The following is a 647-nucleotide window of genomic DNA, read 5'->3' as shown; positions in this document are numbered from 1 at the left end:
TGTAAGATGATATAAACGAATGATCCATTATTATTATTACTAATCAATTCATTGGAATTCAATCATAAACTAATTGCAATTTGTCCTATCTCCTTTAGTAATTAGTAACAGAATTGACGCAATTTGACGGATATGATTTCGACTTTAAGGAATATTTGTAGCGTAATAATATATGAGTAAAAGATAATTGCTAACGCCATATTTTTTAAATCTTCGTCGGATAAGCCAGCAGCAATTTTATCTCCCACTTCTCTACAAGTGAAAGCTTTCTTTAATAGATTGTTAAGATACTGAATTTCATTTTCGTTGTACGTTCGGTCATCTATTTCGCCTGAAATTTCAATTAAATTTTCACTAAACTTCCCGTTTTTCAGATGTTTCAACAGCAAATGCATCATGCAGTGAAATTCATTTCAGTTCCCTGATTATGGATAAGTATCACATCGACTGAAATATAACTTCAGAACATTTCATTCAAAGCTAAAATTCAAAAGGTCTACCTGTTGCTAAAGAAGTATTAAATGATACTACACGGCCCAGAACGAGTATAAGGATAACAAGGCATTTAAAATCCATCGTTAATGCATGGAAACAAGCCATTTAAAATCCAAGCTGTAAATTACAAAATGTATTCAATGATTTCGATA

At 31.1% G+C, this 647-nt stretch overlaps 1 protein-coding gene across 1 annotated transcript; it reads right to left on the bottom strand.

Moving 5' to 3' along the window:
- Window positions 1–101: 101 nt before the first annotated feature.
- LOAG_14712 (hypothetical protein) lies at window positions 102–331 on the bottom strand (the record flags this gene model as incomplete). The annotated part of the gene is made up of 1 exon (XM_003150204.2): window positions 102–331. A coding segment is annotated over one exon (230 nt), but the record flags the coding sequence as incomplete, so codon positions are not given.
- Between the last annotated feature and the right edge of the window lie 316 nt (window positions 332–647).

This window comes from Loa loa (assembly GCF_000183805.2).
Source record: "Loa loa unplaced genomic scaffold supercont3.1254, whole genome shotgun sequence".
NCBI lineage: Eukaryota > Metazoa > Nematoda > Chromadorea > Rhabditida > Onchocercidae > Loa > Loa loa.
Note: the sequence above shows the minus strand (reverse complement) of the source record. Positions and strands in the feature narration are given on the sequence as shown.